Source organism: Eublepharis macularius, chromosome 16, assembly GCF_028583425.1.
Source record: "Eublepharis macularius isolate TG4126 chromosome 16, MPM_Emac_v1.0, whole genome shotgun sequence".
NCBI classification, from domain to species: domain Eukaryota; kingdom Metazoa; phylum Chordata; class Lepidosauria; order Squamata; family Eublepharidae; genus Eublepharis; species Eublepharis macularius.
In genome coordinates, this window is record NC_072805.1 from 41159108 (window position 1) to 41179056 (window position 19949).

Consider the following 19949-nt stretch of genomic DNA (forward strand, 5'->3'; position numbering starts at 1 on the left):
TGCTTTCATTGGAATTTTCCCTTTTATAAGCAGAGGAGAGGTGGGGAGTGCAGAATAGCAGTGAAAATGCTCAGACCAAGCTGTCCTATCCAGATCTAAGATTTTGGTCCAGCTAGCTCAGTATTGCCTACCCTGACCGGCAGCTGTTCCCTAGCATCTTGAACACAGACAGGGATTTCGGAACACCTGTCGCTATCTAAGATACTAGACAGCAGAGAATGATCAGTGGCCCTCCAATGACTACTATTAACCCCTCTTTCTTGCCCTCCCACCCATGTTCCCCCACCTGCCTGTGTGCCTTTCCTTTGCCCACTTGCAATCTCTTGCCATCACAGCTGCCCACATTGTTTGCACATCCTTTCTCTGATGGTGCTGGGTGGTGTGTGCAGCTAGGAGTGCGATGGACATGGCCCCTAAGAGTGCTGATGCTTTGTGCATTACCCACATGCCCTTTCCCAGCAGCACTAGGCAGCACATGCAGCTGGAAGCAGAGGTGACAAAGCTCTCACAAGTAGGCTGTAGGAGGGTGTCAGTGCAGGCAACAGAGATGTGTGAGGAGAGAATCAGCAGCAGTGGTGCCCATCAGAAGCCATGGGTCCTGGCAGCTGCCCCACCTCACCATATATTGAGGCTGTCCCTTGATGCCAGAGAGACGTCCTGGGACCCTTTTCTTTGCAAAGGCCGTGCTCTATCCCAGAGCCCCAAGGAAAATAACAGACGCAAATCTTTGCATGTCACACACTGCAGAGGCAATAGAGAAATGAGCTATGACACAGAAGCGCTGGAAACAATTTCGTCTCCTTATTTTCCCAGGTTTGCAAACTGCTTTGGTGTGGCCTCCTTTGGAATGTCGCACAGAGTTACGCTCACTTGAACTCCAAAGCAGTACTGCAGTGACCAGAAAGCGCAGAAGTGGGCAACTGAGATGATTACGTGGTTAGAGCACCTTTCCTATGAGGAAAAAGTTTAGGTGTTTTCAGGGGTCATTTCGTAGAAAAAGAGGAGGAGGAACTCATTAGCATAACTCATTAGCATATGCCATGCCTCTTGTCATCATCACCAGAAGTGTGTCATTAGTATAACTGATTTGCTTATGCTACACCCCCTGACATCACCTATCCTGGCTGTTTTGGACCCAATCCTGGCCATTCAGGGCCGAAATTGGGCCCAAAATGGCAAAAAGGGGCTGAAAATGGCTGAAAAGGGGCCCTAAATGGTCAGAATCGGGCCGCTGCTGAGCTGGATAGTGATCCATCACCTGTCAGAGGCCCTATCTGGGCCATTTCGTCCCCAATCCAGGCCGAAGTAGGCCCCAAATGGTCGAGAGTCAGGTGGGTGGGGGCCACCTGTCATGTGACCTCTTTGGGGAACTGCCGGAACTGCGTTCCTGCGCATTCCCCTCGAAATGAGCCCTGGGTGTTTTCACTTTAGAGAAAAGGGGAATGGGTACCGGTGGGAGATGAGGGAGGTTTCTAAAATGATGTGTGAGGTGGAGAAAACGGATCCAGAGAACATTTTCTCCATCTCTCTTAATGTTAGACCTTCGGGGCATGTGATGAAGTTAATGGGTAATAGATATAAGATGGACAAAAGGAAAAACTTCTCCATTCTGCCATTAATTAAATTGTGGGATTTGCTGGCAGCGGAGGGAGTGGTAAAAGGTTCATGGAGGTCCATCGATGACTTACGATCCGTATGTACCCCGGAGAGCATTAAGATTGGCAAATAAGAACTCACTGGTGGTCCCTGGCCCCAGAGAGCCCGGCTGGCCTCGACCAGGGCCAGGGCATTTTCAGTCCTGACCCCAACCTCCAGAGAACATTTTCTCCATCTCTCTTAATGTTAGACCTTCGGGGCATGTGATGAAGTTAATGGGTAATAGATATAAGATGGACAAAAGGAAAAACTTCTCCATTCTGCCATTAATTAAATTGTGGGATTTGCTGGCAGCGGAGGGAGTGGTAAAAGGTTCATGGAGGTCCATCGATGACTTACGATCCGTATGTACCCCGGAGAGCATTAAGATTGGCAAATAAGAACTCACTGGTGGTCCCTGGCCCCAGAGAGCCCGGCTGGCCTCGACCAGGGCCAGGGCATTTTCAGTCCTGACCCCAACCTGGTGGGACTCTCTTATCAGAGGACACCCGGGCCCACCAAGACCTTATATCTTTTTGGCCGGCCTGTAAGACAGAGCTGTTCCACAAGGTTGAGGCCAGCTTTTGATCCTTTTAGGAGCCTCCCTACCAGTCTCCCACTGGGGTGTGTGTGTGTGTGACAAAATCATCGCCCCCCCCTTGAACGCAGTCACTAGAATAGTATTAACTGTGGCCCCAACCACCCCCTTATGTTTTCATTATGACTGGGGTAATTGGAGGGGGCCACCATTTTGAGATGCTGTTCTATGTATTCACGTTTTTGGATTTTTAAATGTATTTATATGTTTTTAAATGTTACTGAGCATTTTATTGTACCCCACCCTGAGCCCATCTGCGGGGAGGGCAGGCTAAAAATCTAATAAATAAATAAATAATAAAAAGCAACTGATTGGCCACCAGTTAAGACCAGATGCTGGACTAAGTGGACTGCTGACATGATTTAGCAGGTCCTTGTATGTTCTAAACTATCTTCTGAGCAGAACCACAAGTGACAAAAGGCACAGATTGGACACTTGTCAGCTTCCCTCAAGTTTTGATGGGAAATGTAGGCATCCTGGTCTCGCAGCTTCACTCTCTGACTGCTGTCCAACGGACTTTTCAACTGTCACTTGTCCAACATTCCGCCAAGCTGCCTACATTTCCCATCAAAACTTGAGGGAAGCTAACAAGTGTCCAATCTGTGCCTTTTGTCACTTGTGGTTCTGCTCTCTATCTCCAGCAGACCAATTGTACAAGGTGGACCAATTTTTAAAAAATAAAGAGCTAAGCCATAGTCCAAATAAAGAATATACTGCTTTCTTAGTTGATTTTAGCAGAAGGAGAAGGGTAATATTCAAGCCAGTCTACCTAATTATGGTCTTGTGGTCTCTTTTACCGTCTTACCTGTCTTAGGTTCTCAGACTTTAACTTTTTACTTGCTCTGGGTTAACAGAAAACAAAAGAAATAATTCCAAGATTAAATTTGAGTTAAAAAAAAATTAATCAAGCCATTGTGATATAGCGATTAGAATGTCGGACTAGGTTCCAGGAGTCCCAGGTTCAAATCTCCACTCTGACATGGGAGCTTTCCGGGAGTCCTTGGCCTGTCGAACATTCCCAGCCTAACCTACCTCACAGGTTTGCTGTGAGGATAAACTAGAGTTGAGGGGAATGAGGTCAGCTGCTTTGGATCCCCGTTGGGGAGAAAGGCAGGGTATAAATAAAAGAAATAATCAAAAGCAGTCATGAATGTCACTTAAATTTCTTTCTAGTGATGTGTCTCTTGGGGGGTATGAATGACGCAGAAATTAGAGAGAGAAGTTCAGCCACTTTCTTAGTGGTCCTCCATATGAGCTTGTACTACGGCTAATAGAGCCCCGTGGCGCAGAATGGCAAGCGGCAGTACTGCAGCCCAAGCTCTGCTCACGACCCAAGTTCGATCCTGGTGGAAGCCTGGTTCAGATAGCCGGCTCAAGATTGACGCAACCTTCCATCCTTCCGAGGTCGGTTAAATGAGTACCCAGTTTCCTGGGGGTAAAGTATAGATGACTGGGGAAGGCAATGGCAAACCACCCTGAAACAAAAAGTCTGCCAAGAAAACGTCATGATGCGACGTCCCCCCATGGGTCAGTAATGACTCGGTGCTTGCACAGGGGACTACCTTTACCTTTTTACTGCGGCTAACATTCACCCCAAACTAAAAGTTGCTTGTGATACATAGAACTGGTCCGGATCATGGTAGATTGATAGTAATGGCCTTGTAGCCTCTACAGAGACCTACCTTCTTCTTGAGTTAGAACTCCAGTCCTGGGATAAAAAAGGGAACCACAGCCTCCTGTTTCTCTCTCCTTCATCCAGGAAATAATTTTCTATCTTGCAGTTTTTATCTGTGCATCTCTGTTATGGGGGGGGGGGGGAGGCCCATAATGTAAACATAGATAAACCTTTAGGTATTTTAACCTGGTGCCCCATTCTTCCATGTCTGCATCTTTTTTAAAAAAAATCTAGCTTTACAAACCTCAAAGATTTAATATGTGGTTTATCGGCCTCCTGTAATGCAAGCCTATAAATAATACATCCCTATCACCGTGACCTCAAAATGTCAATACCGCGCACCCCTACACATTTGCATAACGCGCACTGTCTAAACTTGAAACATGTCATGCTAGGTGCTTCTCTGTGTTGGTACTTTTAACGTTGTTTTAACTCTTTGCACTCGGAAGCTTTGTCATGTCTGGGAAAAAGGCAATTGTGACCCTGCGCAGGGGGGGGGAAAATCCACAGTTTATCTTTGGATGAAAGTTTCTTGCGTGATTCTGTGAAGACGTAAGCTGACATCTCTGGATATAAATGGTGTATCTTCCCCTTCAGTCTGTTTGTACAAAGCTACCATCTCTTTGGGAGTTCTGGGGTGTTTCCAGAGCTTAGAATTCAACTCAGAAAAAAAAGGTATCCTAACCTTTTTCAGAGAAGGAAGATGGCATGGTATAGCCCAATCTTGGAAGCAAAGCGGAGCATGTGCATAGGAGACCACCAAGGAAGACCCTGCAGAGGAAGGCAATGGCAAAGCACGTCTTGCCAAAAACAGTGGGCTTATACTGGAGTAACTATGCATAAGATTGCTCTGCTAATTTCATACCACAGAACACTTCCTTTGATTTCATTTTGTTTTGTTCTGCATCCTCGCCTATATAGCAGCATTCACAATCGACAAATGCCATCCCGAAAGGCAGTCTTGACATATTTTCACACACGCACACACACAACCATCTAAAACACACAACACAGTGTGGTACAGGAGTAAGGGTACCAGGCTTAGAACACGGAAGTTGAACAAGTTTCCCCACTGCATGAAACTCACTGAGTGATCTAGAACCAGACAGTCTAATCTACTTCACAGGTTTGTTGTGCGAATACAATGGAGAAGGGATAGGGTTGCCAGCCTCCAGGTAGAGGCTGGAGATCTCCTGGAATTACAACTGGTCTCCAGGCCACAGAGGTCAGGTCACCTGGAGAAAATGGCTACTTTTGGGGGGTGGGCTCCATGGAATTATGCCATGCCGAGGTCCTTTCCCTCCCCAAACCCCACTTTCTCCAGGTTTCACCCCCAAGATCTCCAGGAATTTCCCAACTTGGAGCTGGCAACCCTAAGGAGGGAAGAATGATGCATACCATTCTGAGCATCTTGAACAAAAGGGTGGGATTGATTGATTAACTTGATTAATTAAATCAATGACTTCGTGTACTGCTCATATCTAAAATTCCAATGTAAACATTGGCTGGAAGGTAGCAACCACTTTCTATTTCATGATAGCGACAATGACAAGTAAGCATTGCCAGAGATACTCCATGGAACTAGGCAATGTGAGAAACACAGGGCTACTGTTCAAAATGGCATCCATGAGATGAATCTTCCTGCTCCAAAACATACATCCAGACATAATCTATGCTCTAACCTATGTCCAATCTCATCTCTGCATAAGGGCTGCTGGAATGGGAAATTACCCATTTCCCCCCAGGGTTTTATTTCAGTTTAGCCTTCAATGAAGCCGATGTCTAACCTATCTGTCTCTGTCAGCTCCAGGTTCAAATACCCACTCAGATATAAAGTTTCCTGGTGACCATGGCCTAGTTCCCCTCTCTCAGGCTGCCCCACCTCACTGGATTGTTTTGAAGACACAATGTTCCATATATGCTTCCCCATGTTAACAGCATTCATAAATGACACATGCCAGCTCAAAAGGCGTTTCTGGATTATGTTGTTTTAACAGTAAACTGCCTCAAACAGATCTCTGCAGAGGCAGCATATAATTTTCCAGCTAAATAAATACTCACACATAAATCTTTTGGAGAAGGGTGGGATAAAACGAATCAATAATAAAGAAATTCAAGGCAGGCTACATGAGCTATATCTTTTTGCCCTCATAACAACGCTGTAAGGCAGATTTGACTCTGGGCCAAGCTAGAAGTGATGAATTACACTTACAATGGCAAGTGAACAGACTCACATGCAGGGCTCATTTCGAGGGGGGACACACAGGAACACAGTTCTGGCAGTTCCCCAAAGAGGTCACATGTCAGGTGGCCCCGCCCACCTGACTCTCGGCCATTTTGGGCCTGATTTGGCCTGGGTTGGGGCCAAAACAGCCTGGATTGGTCCTCTGACAGGTGGTGGATCACTCTCCCGCTCATCAGCGGCCCAATCCTGACCAATTTGGCCCCCTTTTCAGCCACTTTCAGCCTCTTTTTGCCATTTTGGGCCCAATTTCAGCCCTGAATGGCCAGGATTGGGTCCAAAACAGCCAGAATAGGTGATGTCAGGGGGTGTGGCATATGCAAATCAGTTATACTAATGACACACTTCCAGTGATGGCAAGAGGCATGGCATATGCTAATGAGTTATGCTAATGAGTTCCTCCAGCTCCTTTTCTATGAAATGACCCCTGCTCACATGTATTCCTCCCTGTTCACTTATGCTCCACTTGCACTCCACTTGCGTGAAGCACAAGTGAACAGGGAGGAATACATGTGAGTCTGTTCACTTGCCAGGCAAGTGTAATTCATCACTTCTAGCTTGGCCCTGAGTTAGGGACTAGGCCGACACCATGCAGTGAGCTATCTACTAAATGGGGATTTTACTTTGGCTGTTCGTCCACTCATCCTATTCCAACATGTTCACCACTTCACATACTGCCTTTGCAAATGCAGGGATCGTCTTTGGGGTAATCTTTACTTACAGAGAAGGAGATGTCAGACTTGACCCATGCCACTTTCATTGGCAGCCCTGTGTGTGTGTGTGTGTGTGTGTTTTAAATATGCAGTTCCACCCTTAGCAACACATCTGAAAACACTCTAGTTTGAAAATATCATAGTCTAACTTTAAAGAACGTATAGTTCAGCAAGCTTGCCCCAGTCTTAACATCTCTGCTGATGAAAAAACACACAGCTTTGAAAGCACACACCACTTTAAACGATCATTCCTCTAAAAGTTATTTCCTTCCCCCTAACGTATGCCGCTACCAACAATCTTATGATTCGGTTTTTGATCTGGCATCCTTGTCTGTGTTCACACCAATATTACGTTGTCAGTTCCCAAAAGTCTGGATTCGCTTCATTACAGGCCTGGCTTCTTGTTGGTTTTAATATCCCAAAATTGTCCAAACTCAGTTTTCAAAGTTAGCTGCCAAATAAAGAAAGGGATAGGGGGAAGAGAGAAAAGGGGAGGGGGTGAGGGAGTGATCTGGGATGGTTTTAATTTGATTGCACCCAACTTCCCGAATTCTGAACTAAAAAGGGGTCAGAGTTACTCGAAAGTGTCTGTTTTAATTTTCTTAATGGCCAAAGAGAGATCCGGGGAAGAAAAGCCCCCACTATATTTCTCTCCTTCCCCACCCTTTCCAAATCCCCCAATCCTTTTCAGGTTGCATATGCTTCCCCTCCCCCCTCCCGCATTCTCAAACTGGCAGGTAGAACTGAAGTGACTTTAAGCAGTTTGACCTCTGGCAGAGCTGGCCAGTTTCAACACTTGGCCAAGGAAATGGAGCTGAAATCTTTCCTTTTCTTTCTTGGCCGTTGTGTGGATTCACATGCAAAAATGTTGTAGCAGATTTTTTGCAATTAAACCACATTGATAGAAAATTGAAGGCAGGTTTACCTGGAGCTGATGGCCAATTGATTTTCTCTTCCTTCTCCAATCTGGATATTTTTGAAGTTTTTGTATTGCTTAGGGTTAATTTTCAAAGATTGTTGGCTTTTCCATTCTGGAAGGGTTTGTCCCCTCCTAGGCTCTGTACAAGCAGCCATTGGACACAGAATTCAGTTTTATAGCACTCTTTATTGTATGTATTCTACTGATCTTTATGGCATTATTTTTAGAATGTTGTAACCCACCAAGCCTTAATGAGAAAGACAGATGAAAAACTAAGTAAATAAAATACATAAATGTAGTTACTTCAGTGCCTCTCCTATTTCAAAGAATACTCATGGATTACTTTTTTACCCAAAAATGAACAAGAAGGTGGGAAGTATTTAAGGAGCAACCTAAGTCACACCTTAAATCCTACATGGACAACTGCACAAATGTTGGGCTCCCATTGTGCAAAATGTATCCAGCTACAAAGAGTAAACTCTATTCAGAATTCGGATTTGTAACATTATTGTCTCTGACTTGAAAGTCAAAGAGCCTTATTTCAGAGAGAGAGAACAAGACAGAATGTTGGGTGGGTAAAGCAACTTCTCTAAAGGAAATTCTGCAATGGGCTTCTATGAAGAGAGGGAGGACCAGATATACAACACAGCAGTGTGTGTGTGTGTGTGGGGGGGGGGGGGTCTAATTGGTGCAGTCCTATAGATTAACTCCTTAGACTTCCAAGCCATTGAAACTGACATGGTAGGAAACGGATTGGATTGCATTATGAACGAGAATTCTATGACGCCTGAACGTGCCAGCCAATCACGTTTGACTAATGGAATCTTGGCAACAAGATCCTCGTTACAGAGCCGAAATGTTGCCATTTTAACAGTTTTTTTCTGGCCTGGAAAGGGGGGAAAGGCGAGAACCTTAATGAGGGTTAACATATGAACAGGCTTGCTCATCTCTGTGTGGGGCCCGAAGATCTAGTGGAATTACAAGTGATCTCCAGACCACAGAGATGAGTTTCCCTGGAGAAAACGGCTGCTTTGGAGGGCGGACCCTCCTCTGAGGCCCCTCTCCTGTCCAAACCCCTTCCCCAGGTTCCACCCCCAAATCTCCAGGAATTTCTCAACCCACAGTTAGCAACCCTACATATGACCCAAGAGCATTGACTCGCATGCTTTACAATTTCTTTGCAAAGTGTTTAGGTGGATCCCTTGCATGTTTACTCCTAAGTAACTCCTGCTGAATTCAACAGAGCTTACTTCCAAGTAAACATGTCGAGGACGGAAGCCTTAGTCTTATACTTGCTGTATATGTTACCACGCTGCTCTCCCCTCCTCAACCTTATCCCAGCCACAAAAGTTCCACCCTTAATTTATGAACCTCCTTCTAGATTTTTTTTTAAATCAAAATTCTCCCCCCTCCAGTATCCGGAGGCTTTGACATATAACACTATCCTCCTCCTTTGGGGGGGGGAGGACTATATGCAGAGCAAATGTCCATTCTTTAAGGGGGGACTTTTGTGAAGTAGCACTATTCGTCTTGCCCGCTGGCATCTTGTACCCTTTTCATTAAAACAAAATATAATACAGAGTTCCCTTTAAAGCATAAGAAAATCAGCGCAGCTCTTCCCCAGATTTTTGTCACTTGGAGGAAAAATGCAGAAAAGTTAGGTCCCCTCCCCCCTGCCTTCCTTCATTTCCATTGCAGGTTGCAGGGGAAAGGGGGAGGGAATCTATAGGTAACAAAGCTAAGTAATAAGGTCCTTGGAGTGTCATAGATCATATTGGAGGCGAATTTCGGTTGCTGATGGCGTCTCCCCTCGCTCGCCAAACGAGCTTTGCTCCAAACTCTCTTTAGAAACACCAGATCTCCCCGCCCCCTTCAATCCTAACCCTCTCTAGGCCTTTTTTCCCCTCCCCGCTCCAAACCAGAATTTAAATGCCAGTTTTTGATGCTCCCACTGGACATTCCATAGCCAAAAATAGGGGTGGGGGTGGGGGGAGAGGAAGACTGGCATATAAATAGGAAAGGAAACATTTCATTACTGAAGGAGAAAGGCTGGGTAATGGTTGGGGAGGGGACCTCTTCCCCCAAACCCAAGAACGCTTCCCCTCCCCCGAAAGGCACCCTGCAACAGACGGAGAGTTTTTTCCGCCTGAAGAGGGCGCTCGAGTTCCAGATTTGGCTCCCCCGCCGCCGAGCGCGTTCTGCTCCCCGGCTCTCACTTTCTCCGAAAGGGCTTTTTATATAAATAGAAACGGTTGGATAATGAATATAAAATAATCACAGGCGATAGCGACCCAGTCTTCCCCTGATCCCTCCCAGCTCGGGCCGCAACAGACTTTCCACTCCATGCAGATCTCTTGCAAGGGAAAGAGCAACGCAGGGTGCAACCGAAGCAGAGTTTCTTCCGTCTAAGCCCACTGAAATCCCGTTTAGGGTTGCCCTGCAATCCTAAATAGAGTTCCTCCAGTCTAAACCCACTGAAAGCAATGCTTAGACTATGGAGGAACTCTGTTTGGGATTGCACTGACGCTGCTGGGTCGAGTTCTGGGAAGATCTGGACAGGGAGAGAAAGGAGGGTTTGCCCCCTCGGCTGGCCCTTCCCTCGGCCCTGCGTCTCTCTTTTCCCCGTGCAAAGCACAGGGAAGAAGGAAACCCGCGGCTCTTCCCCGGCTCGACCCAGCCAGCAGCTGTCTCCGATCCATAAACTTCGCTTGAAACCCAAGCGCCGGCTTTGCAAAACCCATTTCGAGTCCCCGGGGAGTAAAGCGAACTTCCTCCTGCCAGCCAACCGGGTTGCACGTTATTGCAATTTTTTAAGAAGGGGGAAGGGGGGAGACGATCAGCTAAGAACTGAGTTAAGAGGCATTTCAACCAGAGGCGATTCCTTTCAAATAGAACTCCTTGAATAGGGCAACGGGAGGCGTTTATGGTTCAGGGGGGCAAACTATTTTTATCGGGTTTTTTTTTACAATAGAACTTTGGTACAACAAGTCAGCTTCATATCCATATCAAAGGGATTCGTCTTAGAAAATCCTCATTTTTCTGTCTGATTCATTATGCTTTCTCCTCCCTGTAGCTGAAGAAGGGAGCTTTGGCTCTCGAAAGCTCATGCCCTGAAAACCTTGTTGGTCTCTAAGGTGCCACTGGACTCAAATCCTGTTCTCTTTCCCCTTGTGCTTCCTAATGGCTCATACTACCATTTAAAAATGTTTTGGAAAAGCAAGAGCCCTACATTTAGCAAAGTCTAAATGCAATAAACTCCATATCCACAGTTAGTTTTAAAAATACTTGCCAAACATAAAAAAGCAAACGTGGCAATAATAATAATAATAATAATAATAATAATAATAATAATAATAATAATAATAATAATAATAATAATAATAATTCCATTGCATCCCAGAAAAATGTAGTCAAAGTGGCAACAGTTTATTAGCCAAAAATATATACTTTCTTGTACAATTTGGTTCACACATATGTACATTTTTTTTTACTATATATACAAAAAAATTTAAAGACTCCTATTTTGCACTGGACTTTCAAAAAAACCTCACGAACTCATCTAACCCAGATGATAGTACAGAAGCAGTGTTTTTTTTTCCTTGGTTTTTGTCTTTTTTCTCATTTAATACATGGGCATGCGTACAAGTTGTAAACTATACAGAGAATTTTATTTTACAATAATTAGAACAATAATTAAAAAAAATTAACTAGGATGATGACAGAGCAGATAGAACCATAGCTGCATCGAGTTGGTTTTGAGGCCTGGAAGAAAAGGGACAGAGGATAAAAAAAAATATGAATATTTATCTGCTGATCTAAATATGTGGTCAAATCTACAGTAGGCAGGCACTTTAACTTGGGGTGCACATTTCAAATGTCTTTGAAAATATTCAGGATGGACCAATAGAGATTTCATTTTTTTTACCTAGAGCTTTGTGACACACACCAGACTCTTAGAGAGGAATAGATTTCTTGTAGGTTTTGTGGACTTCATTCTGACAAAGTGGACTCGAGACCAAAAAGATTCTGGGGCAATAAATCTGCTCCTGTTTAAGGTGCCCCTATAACAGGACTACCTCCACGTGCAAATGTATAAGAGCCGGCCGGAGCCTTCTTTTAATACTTTAGAGGCCCAAATGCCATGCCTTTCTCGTCATCTGACCTTATCAAGGAAATCTTGGGCTTAATTAACACTATTTCTTTGTCGTCTGCAACGCACTGGTCATTCCCCGCTCCCATTCACTGCAGGCTAATATACCACAAATTGCACACATGTGCACGCATGAGCCGTAATTCTGCCCATGGATTTCAGAGGACTGAAGTCTGTTTACTCTGGCTGTACTATTTACATATGCCAAACCTCCCAGATTTTTACATATAGATTTTACGCACACACTTGGGACTCCACAAGTGTGCAAAAGTGTTATCTATTTATTTCAGTGCTTCCTGCTGATCTTTATATATCTTGGTCTTTTGAATTGCATTGTTAAAAGGGAGCTTGTGTGGGAGCGAGAGGGGAATGGAGAATAAGTTCTGTTTGCCTATTTATTCCAGCAAGACAATCGCACAGGGGAAAGAGCTTTTGCATGGCACAAGCGATTGGACAAGGTTAGAAATCCAAAGGCGAACTGTCCACTGTTCCTATTCAATATCCCACAGACATGAAAGAAAACTCACTGGACATTGAAAAGAAAAAGGAGGAATAAGACATTTTAAACTCTTTCTTCCAGCTCCTAAAAACATACACAGGAGTCCTTGCCTGTTTACTCAGAAGTAAGCCCCGCCGAGCTCAAAGGGATTTACTCCTAGGTAAGTGCTCAGTCCCAGTGATTTCAATGCAACTTGCTTCTAAACAAGACCCCCCTTCTTTCCATAACCCCCCCAGGACATAGAACATCTCTTACCGCCTCTGAACTGGCTGGAAAGCTGTCTTTAATAACCTTTTCTCTACTTCCAAGGCACTAGATCGATCTAAAATTTAAAAAGCAAAGGGGAAAAAGTTCCTTAAAAAAGAAAAAAAAACCCTTACATTTGCTTTTCAGAGTCCCTGCATTAAATCACTCTGAAGATTTGTGTGTGTGCGCCCAAATACAACTTCCACGCTGTAAACCCCTCCAATAGGAAAGCAAAGCCTGGATTCGGTGGGATTTTTCGTGCCACTTTATGCTTAAGGGGACACTTGGTTGTTTTACTTACGAGTAAACCCTCTTTGATTTTAGGCTTGGCACCTACATGCCAAGTAAATCTATAAAAGGGGCTGCAGAAGAAAACGGATTTTATTTTCTCTGTAAGGCAAAGGATATTCTCATTCAAAAGCTTTCTCTCGAGGGGCGAAGAATGATTATTTCGGGGCTTTAATTTCCCTGGGAATTGCTTACTGAAAAATAAATAAAAAGAAGCGAGGGATCTTGGACTCGCCGAATTTAACCTCTAGCGTCGCCTTGTCCTTTCTTCTTTCCCCCACCCCGTTTCCTCGATACCTTTCTCTTCACCCCTCTCCTCAAACCTGGCCCTTCAGCCGTCGAAACAAATGCCCGGGTGCGGGCGGACTCCAGAGCAGATGCGCAAAGGAGAGCGACCCTCTTTCCTGCAACCCCCCCAATCTTTGGCAGGGATACTCGACAGTCCGTGAATTCAAAGGAGTTTTCTCCCAAGTAAGCGCGCCTAGGACTTCCCAGAGGGAGAGGGAAGATTAGCCCCCTAGACGGCTTTGAAAGAGGCCGATTCTCACGTTTGTTGAAACCTCCCAATACTCAGAAGAGGGGGAAGGCATGGGGGGGGGGTCTCTTCGGCTGAAGCTTCATGCCCCCTTCCCCAAAGAGCCCCCGAGCCCCCCTTTGCCCTCCCCCAGTCTCAGCTCCGGCGCCTTCCCTCCCTCCCCGTCCAGTGGTTACCTGTTCCAGAGGCGTCGGTGCTCTGCGCTTGGTCCGAAGGTCTGCAGAATGCCGCGTTGGGGGCTGTGCTGGAGTTGGCCCCCCCAAGTCCCAAGAGGTGGGGAGTGTTCAGTAAGGTGAGCGGGTGAGGGTGGTGGTGGTGGTGGTGGGAGAAGGCCCGCCCCGTCCAGCTGGCGAACTTGCCCAGGGGGCACGAAGAGACGAGTCTGTGCGCGGGGCCCGGGCCCGGGGAGGCGTGCGGGGCCCCCACCAGCTGCAAGCCCTGCGGGGCCGCCGCTGCCGCCGGGGGGGAGCCGCCGCCGGGGGGCGATTTCCGGGAGGGGTTATCCGGGCTGGTGGCTGTCTCTGCCAAGGACCAGATCTTGGGCTTGGCCGGCGCCGGCGGCTGCTGCGCTGGCTGGGCTTGCAAAGCCGCGCCGGGCACCGTCGAGGGGGACGCGGGGGACGAGGCCGGCGGCTGCCCGAGCGCCCCGGGCGAGGCAGAGGCGCGCTGGCGGGCCTCCAGGGCTTTCAAGAAGCGCTCCGGGGCGGCCAAGTCCTCCAAGCCGTCGGAGCCGTCGGAGTCCGTGGTTTTGGCGTCGGAGTGGAGGAGCGCCGAGTCCTCCGGCGGCTCCTCTTCCTCCTCGTCGTCCTCGTCCTCGTCCTCCTCTCCCAAGAGGAGCTGCCCCCCTTTGCCCCCCGACGAGGCGCTCTCCATGTTCTCCGTGTCGATGTTCTCCAGGTCGATCTCCTCCTCGTCGGGGTCGCGCTTGTCGCCCTCGCCGTCCTCCTCGTCGTGCTCGCTGCCGTAGGAGTTCCCTTCCTCGTCGGTCCGGCTGCGCGGCGCCCAGGTCATTTTATTCTCCTTTTTGAGGCGCCGCCGGGCGTTGGCGAACCAGGTGGACACCTGGGTGAGGGTCATCTTGGTGATGATGGCCAGCATGATCTTCTCGCCCTTGGTGGGGTACGGGTTCTTCCGGTGCTCGTTCAGCCAGGCCTTGAGGGTGCTGGTGCTCTCCCGGGTGGCGTTCTTGGGCCTCGACGGGTCCCCGAATTGGTACTGCCCGTAGGGATAGAAAGCCGGGGTGGTGGTGGGGAAAAGCCGGGTGCTGCACGCCGGGGCTCTCCTTCAGCTCGTACTGGGCTCCCTAGACGGGGAGGAAGAGGAGGAAGAAGAAGTAAGGATAAGGAAAGAAGCAAAACTCCCGGTCGCGCGCAAAAACCCACCGGAGGAGCCAGAATAAGACTCCCAAGGGACATAGGAGAAGGCTGCAATCCTAAAGACCCGTTCCTGGAAGGACGCCTCGTGGAATAACAGGACACTTACTTCTGAGTCGACCCGCTTAGGCTTGCTCCTTGACAGTCCAGTAGCACCTTAAATACCAACTAGATTTTTAGGGTAGGAGCTCTGGAGAGTCCCTGCTCCTTTGGAGATCGTACCCCGGAAATCTATTTGGTTTTTAAGGTGCTAGGGGACCGAATCTTGCTCTTCTACTATAGGCCAACACGGCTACCCCCCTGCAAGAAGCCCCACTATGTTGGTGAAGGTCTGCCCTTCCCGTCGAAGAATCCTATGACACTCGAAAGCGTTTGCAGGCCGGCACCGATTTCAGTCGGTCGGACAAAAAGAGGTCCTGTCCCACTCCAGGAAGCCAGGCTGGTGGTTGTCTCTTTGTGGAAGGGGAGAAGTTTAGTCCTGCACTGAACCCCCCTCCCCCAATACCACAACCTTCCTCCCATAGTTCCCAAATTTATTAGAATTTTATTTCGAAGTTTTTGGAAGTAATTGAAAAAAATAGAACGTGGCTTATTTTTTCTCTCTTCCCAAACAAATGTCTTTAAGCATTGCTTGCAAAGCGCAAACACAAGCTCGAAATAGTTTTAAGTTGCGCTTTTTGTTTCGTGAAAGGAGGGGGCCACCGGCCTGTCAGGAATGCTACTTTTTGGGGAGGCGGTGCAGAGCTGGAGGAAATCGAGGACTCTGCATTCGAATGTGCTACCATTTAGAGAAAGCAGCCATTGGAGAGGAGGCTGCTTGCAACTTTGAAAAAGTGGAACACAGCCGAAATTTGCCAGAATCTCTCCCCGGATTGCCCCCCTGCAAAAAATAACCTTTGCATAACGGACTGTGGTTGGCAAACGCGCCCCCCCCCCATGCCTCTGGTGGGACAGGCTGTCACTCAAAGCCTCACCGAGGGGAAAAGCAACCAATCCTACCGAGCACCTATATCTATCTACTTCCTTTGTATGTGTGCAACGGTGGAGGAGTGGGGGGGGGAGGGAGAGAAGATAAAGCGATAGTAGGATTTTCTTTTTGCAACTTTAATTTGAAAGGGGGGGGGAATAGCACATGGGCCGAAAATGGCCTTTGCAACTCTAGCCAAACCCAGAGAGAATAATTAAACACAGACGGTCTCAACCTTTGACAGTTCCAGATTTTTAAAAGCCCCCCCCCCACCCGAAAGCCGCTCGGACCTTTACTCATAAGTAACTCCCGCTGAATTCAACAGAGCTTACTTCCATCTTTTCTGAACTTCTCAGATTGGATCGCCTCGCTGCCCAGGATTACTTCTGTCTTTCAAAAGTGGACCCCCCCCCCGCCCCCCAGGAAGAAAGAACTCCAACTAAAATTGTTGTTTATGTTGCAAAAGAAGATTCCCTTCCCCAACACCCCCCCCCCCTCTGACTTTCCCCTTCTTACAACACCCTCAATACCCCTCTTTCCAAACCAGATCTCTAGACCCGGAATTATTTACAAGCTGCACTGGAGTTATTTGGAAAACTACACCCCCGGGTCGAAAGAGTCCGCGCGTTATCAAAAAAACAGCAAAGCCCCGATTCTTTCCGCGACTCCCCCGAAGCCCCTGGGGCGGGTGAAAAGTCCACGTCAGCCCGGATCTCCTGCCCGGGAGAGATCGCTTTAGTTCCAACCCGGACCGAGCGGAGCTCGAAGCTGGTCAATTGCTTCGCCAGCCTTAGTCAGTTTCACCTCCTAGTCAGTTTCACCGCCTTTGTATTTGACCGCACGAAATCTCGGCGCTTTGCAGGAAAAGGAGCAAAAAAGCAAGTTTTGGGGAGGGGGATATTTTAAAGGGGGAGGCTGCTGAATCCGGGGCGCGCAAGGAAAAGGGGGATAGAGACTCTGCGTTTTGCTTACCAGCTGCGGAAAGATGGGTAGCTCGGCTGCGTAGGGTAGGAAGGCGCCGTATCCTTGGGCTGCCGCGGCGGCCGCGTAAGGCGCTCCGTACATGGTGGAGAGGACGTTGGAGAGGCTGCCCGACGGGCTGAGGTCTGCCCCGTTGCGGGAGCCGCCGTTCCCTTGGCGATCCGTCGGGTAGATGGGCCGAATGTACTGGTATCCCAATTGGGAAAAAGCCATGGCGGGGTGGGGGGGAGGGAGGGGGGATGGAGAGAGGGGAGGGGAAAGTGGGAGGAGGGTTGGGGGGGAGGAAGAAAGGAGGGAAAGGAAGCGAGAGAAAGGCGCGAGCGAGCGGCAGAGGCGAGCCCGATCGCTGGCCCTGGCCCGGCGGCTGGACGTTTCAACGTTGCAAGGAAACTCCGCCAGACATGGGTGCTGCGGGGTGGGTTAGGGGGGTGGGGAGGGGAGGAAGGAAGGAAGGGAGGTAGGGTGGAGACAAGGCGAGGCCCGGGGGGGGGGTGCCGCCTCCCTCTCCCTCCCTCTCTTTCCCTCTCTCTGCTCCCGGTGTAACAATCCTCCAGCTCTTTCTCCCTTCACTTTTTCTATTGATCTGAGTGGACTCCGGGTCAGGTCCGAACAGATTGTGGCAGATTATGGAACTCCCGCCGGTGATTGACAGCCCCGGCCCCGCCCCCTCCTTTTTAAGTCCGAGCCTCTCGCAGCTTTCTCACTCCAACCGCGCCCCCCCCCCGCGCCTTACATTTACTGACGTCGCGATCTTTTATTTGAGTGCCTTTCAAATCTCGTCCTAGCCATCGCCAATCGGTTCGAGTTTTTTTTTAAACAAAGCTTTAACCCTGCCCCAAAGCTTAAAAAACACAAAAATTATTAGTAGTAGTTATAAATACTTTCAGAGATCCCCTCCCCGCGCTTGGAATCAAAGCAAATGTGTCAAGGGGGGGGGGGACCGAGGGGAGGGAATTAAGACGGAAATCTGCATAGTTTTTTTTTTTGGTACGTGTTAAAAAGCAATTTATTTATTGCCGGCTAATTTTGGTCTTTGTTGGGATAATCTCTTCCTCCAATTCCTTGCTGTAGGGGTAACTTCTAATATAGATTTAAAAGTCTGCCTCGACTCTCTGTCCCCTTCGCCCCCTCCCTTCCCATCAATGTGGATTTTTATCTCGCCCCCAAACTTGGAGGAGTTTCTCTACCATAGTAAGGCAGATACAGCGAGGTGAAAAAAAGAGCGGGGGGGGGGGAAGCGAAGTTAATTCCCCCCCTAATAAGGGACTTCAAAGACTTGCAGGTCAGATTTTTGACATCAAAGGCGAGAAAAGGAGGCAAATTAAAATTTTAACAAAGCACTAGCCCCGTGGGCCGTTGGTAAATAAGTGGTGTGGGGGGGGGGAACGTGTACGTGTGTGAGTGTCAAGCCCCCCCCCCCGAAGAAACACAATGACAGGCGTTTGAATGAAACTCATTAAGACCTTTTTGTCTTGGTGCGAACTCTCTAATTAGGAAATTTATGGCCGTTTCGCTCGGTCTCCGCGTTCTCAAGCGGAGCAAGTGAATTCAGAGAGAAAAGTGGTTAGTTTACCTGGGTAGGACAAAACACCCCCTTTCTACACCTATAAAGTTGTGCAGCTGGGGGGGGGGAGAGATCGATCTGTAGGGAAATAATTTAAATAATTAATTTAATATAGTAAATTTTGGGGGAGGAGGAAAATAATTCTTTGCCTGCAAAAGAGAATTGTTCCCGCAAACGGATTTAACTTAACTTCGTCCTGAAAAAGTGAGAGCCACAGAGAGCTTTTCTTTCTTTCTTTCTTTCTTTCTTTCTTTCTTTCTTTCTTTCTTTCTTTCTTTCTTTCTTTCTTTCTTTCTTTCTTTCTTTCTTTCTTTCTTTCTTTCTTTCTTTCTTTCTTTCTTTCTTTCTTTCCAACCGAGGCTGCCAGGGGAATCTGCGACAAACTATGCGACACCCACACCTCTCTCTTACACATAAACACGCGTTTCTCTACTTCGGGGAGAACTCGAGTCAATTTCTCACATGCAAATCCGTTGTGCTGTGTGCCTTGCAAAGCAGGACTACACAAGAATGCGATAAAAAGTCAGGCCACAGTTAACATCTGGGCCCAAATCCACGGATGCTCCTACACGGAGGAGGTGAACGTTAGTAGCACAGCATTTTTCGTCCTCTTTTGCGAGAGCTCCCTGGATTTATTCTTTCCCAACAATACGACTTCTCCTCTGCTGTAATCGCCGGTTCCCATTTCCCCTCCCTCCCCGTATGGGTTTTATTTTATATCTCCAGTTCTTTATTTTTTTCCGGGGAGGGGAAGAAGGGAATGAAATTCATGTCAGATTAAACAGTTAGAAGAATCGCCCTTGATCGCTCGCTCTATTAAAGCTCTCTCATCTTGTAATAAATACGGATTATGTCAAAAAGCAAGACTCCGAATTAAAATTCCCAGAATCAATACAGAACAATCTGGAAGGAACATCTCTAATCGTATTACGCTGCTCTTGATATCTTCTCCTATCTGCTATTCCTGCCCCCAATCCTGCGCTTTATACACTTTTTTTTCCCCCAATTTTGCTCTTGTGATATTTTGGAAGTCTGTTGTAATGGAGGGGGATAATATTTTATTGAGTTCTGGGATGATGGTGATTAATAATATTATTAGAGGAGAAGGACGAAGGGTCACCTGGGAAGGACAAATCAGAATCCGAGGGCTTTGGGGGTATTTTTCTATTGCATTTTCAGGGGCTTAATCGCTTCCATTTGGGTCGGGGAAATGCCCAGCTCCTACTTCTCAAATGTTTCTAAGGACAAGAGGAAGCGGGAAAGGAGCGCGGTCGCTTTGCTCGCGAGTAACTTTGGGCTGTTATTTACTCGCGAGTAACTCTGGGCTGCCTGATTTCCAGGAACCAGCTTCAAAGAAGCGCCTGGACTGAATCCCACAGAAACCACAAGCAATTCACTCAGGGCGGTGGTCGATTCTCCGTTCTGACATAAGGTCAAGGGACTTCAGGCGCACTTACTTGGAAATAAGTCCTAAGGAAGGGGGGGCATTTGGGGGAGGAGGGAGGCAGCGCTACGGCTAGGTCTGGTGGTGGAGATGCTCTGCTTGATTCCTACCACCCGGGAA

The 19949-nt window shown here is 47.7% G+C and overlaps 1 protein-coding gene across 1 annotated transcript; it reads right to left on the reverse strand.

Annotated features, from left to right (window-relative positions):
• Positions 1 to 11187: 11187 nt before the first annotated feature.
• On the reverse strand, positions 11188 to 17311 carry IRX3 (iroquois homeobox 3). The gene is given in 5 exon segments (XM_055000465.1): positions 11188 to 11544; positions 12687 to 12753; positions 13677 to 14739; positions 14741 to 14803; positions 16813 to 17311. Coding segments are annotated over 5 exon segments (1470 nt in total). The 5' UTR covers positions 17035 to 17311; the 3' UTR covers positions 11188 to 11489.
• Between the last annotated feature and the right edge of the window lie 2638 nt (positions 17312 to 19949).